Source organism: Etheostoma cragini, chromosome 10 (genome assembly GCF_013103735.1).
Source record: "Etheostoma cragini isolate CJK2018 chromosome 10, CSU_Ecrag_1.0, whole genome shotgun sequence".
NCBI lineage: Eukaryota > Metazoa > Chordata > Actinopteri > Perciformes > Percidae > Etheostoma > Etheostoma cragini.
The window spans coordinates 13,972,320-13,974,227 of record NC_048416.1 but is presented as its reverse complement, the minus strand read 5'-3'; the positions used below and the strand labels follow the sequence as shown (position 1 = coordinate 13,974,227).

Genomic DNA, 1,908 nt, shown 5'->3' with positions numbered 1-1,908 from the left:
TGCTGTGCACTGAAATGGTTGCCTGTTGCTGGTGGAGGCTATCAAGCTTTCTTTTAAAATATTCAGCCGGTTTATTTTATAAAACACATGTTGGAAAACAATAGATGGTCTATTGAATAGACCATCTATTGTTTTCCAACATGTGTTTTAAAGTGGACTATTGTGTTGAGAAGCTGGCTCTTACAAAGAAATATGCCTGTTCTTTGCTGAATTTTTCAGATTACATCTCAGATGCCAAACCATCCAGCCAACTCCTTCTACTATCCACGTTTAAAGGAGCTTCCACCTATTGCCAGCATAAAGATAACTCAACAGAGCAGATCATCTGACCGCCAAACCCCAATGTCCAATCATATTCTACCAAACTCTATTATTCCTAAGCGCTTCCTAGGTAAGACCACAGGACTCCTTATATCAGTGGTACCAAAACATTTTACCTGGAAGGGCCCAAAAAAGAATGAGGATTTGTATTACATGAAAGTTGTAATATGGTTCCACTTAAAGAGTTATACATATCTTATGGAGGCAACAAGCACATGTTAATAGAAATAGAACTGGTTTCTGCAGAGATTTGTACTTCTTAACTCTTTCTTTCTTTACTCACACATACTGTGTTTTTCTCACATCTCTTTCCCCTTGATTCAGCGACACCATTGGACTGTGAAGTGTCTCTCTGGTCCTCCTGGGGTTTGTGTCTTGGCCCCTGCTCTAGAGGTGGTGTCCGCCACCGCACACGTTACATCCTCTTGCGGCCGGCCAATGCTGGCGTCCCCTGCCCTGAGCTTGAGGAACAGGCTGAATGTGTACCACACAGCTGTATGAGACTCCAGTAACCCACAGAATGCACAAACACAGATACTGCCAGTATTCAACACTGGGACGCTCATGTTATCACTGCTGGACTGAGAAATGTTTCTACATTTTGAGCATTTTCTTGATAATGCCAAGCGATTTTTTGTGTTTGTCACAGTCAAATTGTGAAAATGAAAGACCATTAGTATTAGAGTTTACACTCCTCTGGGTGTATTTTTAATGGAAATAAAGGAAAATTTAAGTCTGAGTGTAGAAGAGATAACACTTTGAATGTGTTCAGATAAAAAGTGTTTTTTATAAATTCACGTGGATGCACAGTCAAAAAAGATTTAGAGGCTAATGTGGCCCTCTTGAAAGACCAGTTTTAGAGTTATTTGCTTTTAACAAAGATACACATTTAATCTGTTTGCTTATCATGGCACACCAGAGTCAGGAATCTTCCACACACTGTTACATGTATGCACACAAAGGTCCTTGCACATACTGCATACTTTTACAGGTATGGAGGCATTAGTTTACATAGGCAACCCATACATGTTTGGCACATGCGTCTTATTCAACATAACCTGACACCCCAACCCCGATTTATAAATATCACCTTTCACAAAAAACACCTAATAGCTTACTTGGCTTTGAACTGGTCTGACGAATGGACTATTTTATAATAAGATACTTTTTTTTTGGAAAGGTTTTTACAGAAAGAAAGATAACTATTTGTATTATTATATCTTTTGATATTTCAATGTTGATTGATTTTGTATATACTGTATAATGTATCTTATCTTGTGTAACTCATGAATAAATATGGTGTGTTTTTCAAGTTGAAAAAGTATGTTACTTTGTTCTGCTGTATGGCTTTTCAGGTGGAAAGTGTTAATATGTAAAATCAAGTCTCTTTATTTAATACTGTTGTGAGACAAAAGGACATTTCTGATTTGCACAGTTCCAGTAATACATGATGAAGTCAATTTGTTTGTGTATACCAGAGCATAATTTGACCAGTATTTGTATTTGTGTCCAAAGAACTCACAGCCTTAATGTAAAAATACACAGCATACATATCACAGTGTGAAAAGCGTATGATGCCTTATATTC

The 1,908-nt window shown here is 37.5% G+C and overlaps 1 protein-coding gene and 1 long non-coding RNA gene across 2 annotated transcripts in view; both read left to right on the top strand.

Moving 5' to 3' along the window:
• The window catches only part of LOC117952150, a 16,652-nt gene extending 15,019 nt beyond the window's left edge, over nucleotides 1-1,633 (top strand). The window contains exon 3 of the long non-coding RNA XR_004658324.1: nucleotides 1,067-1,633. This is a non-coding gene — a long non-coding RNA (uncharacterized LOC117952150). The remainder of the gene's footprint in view (nucleotides 1-1,066) is intronic.
• Nucleotides 1-1,633, top strand: part of spon2a (spondin 2a, extracellular matrix protein) — a 12,059-nt gene extending 10,426 nt beyond the window's left edge. The window contains exons 5-6 of the mRNA XM_034884281.1: nucleotides 220-387; nucleotides 642-1,633. Coding sequence (XP_034740172.1) covers nucleotides 220-387; nucleotides 642-833 — 360 coding nt within the window. The 3' untranslated portion in view covers nucleotides 834-1,633. The remainder of the gene's footprint in view (nucleotides 1-219; nucleotides 388-641) is intronic.
• Nucleotides 1,634-1,908: the final 275 nt, after the last annotated feature.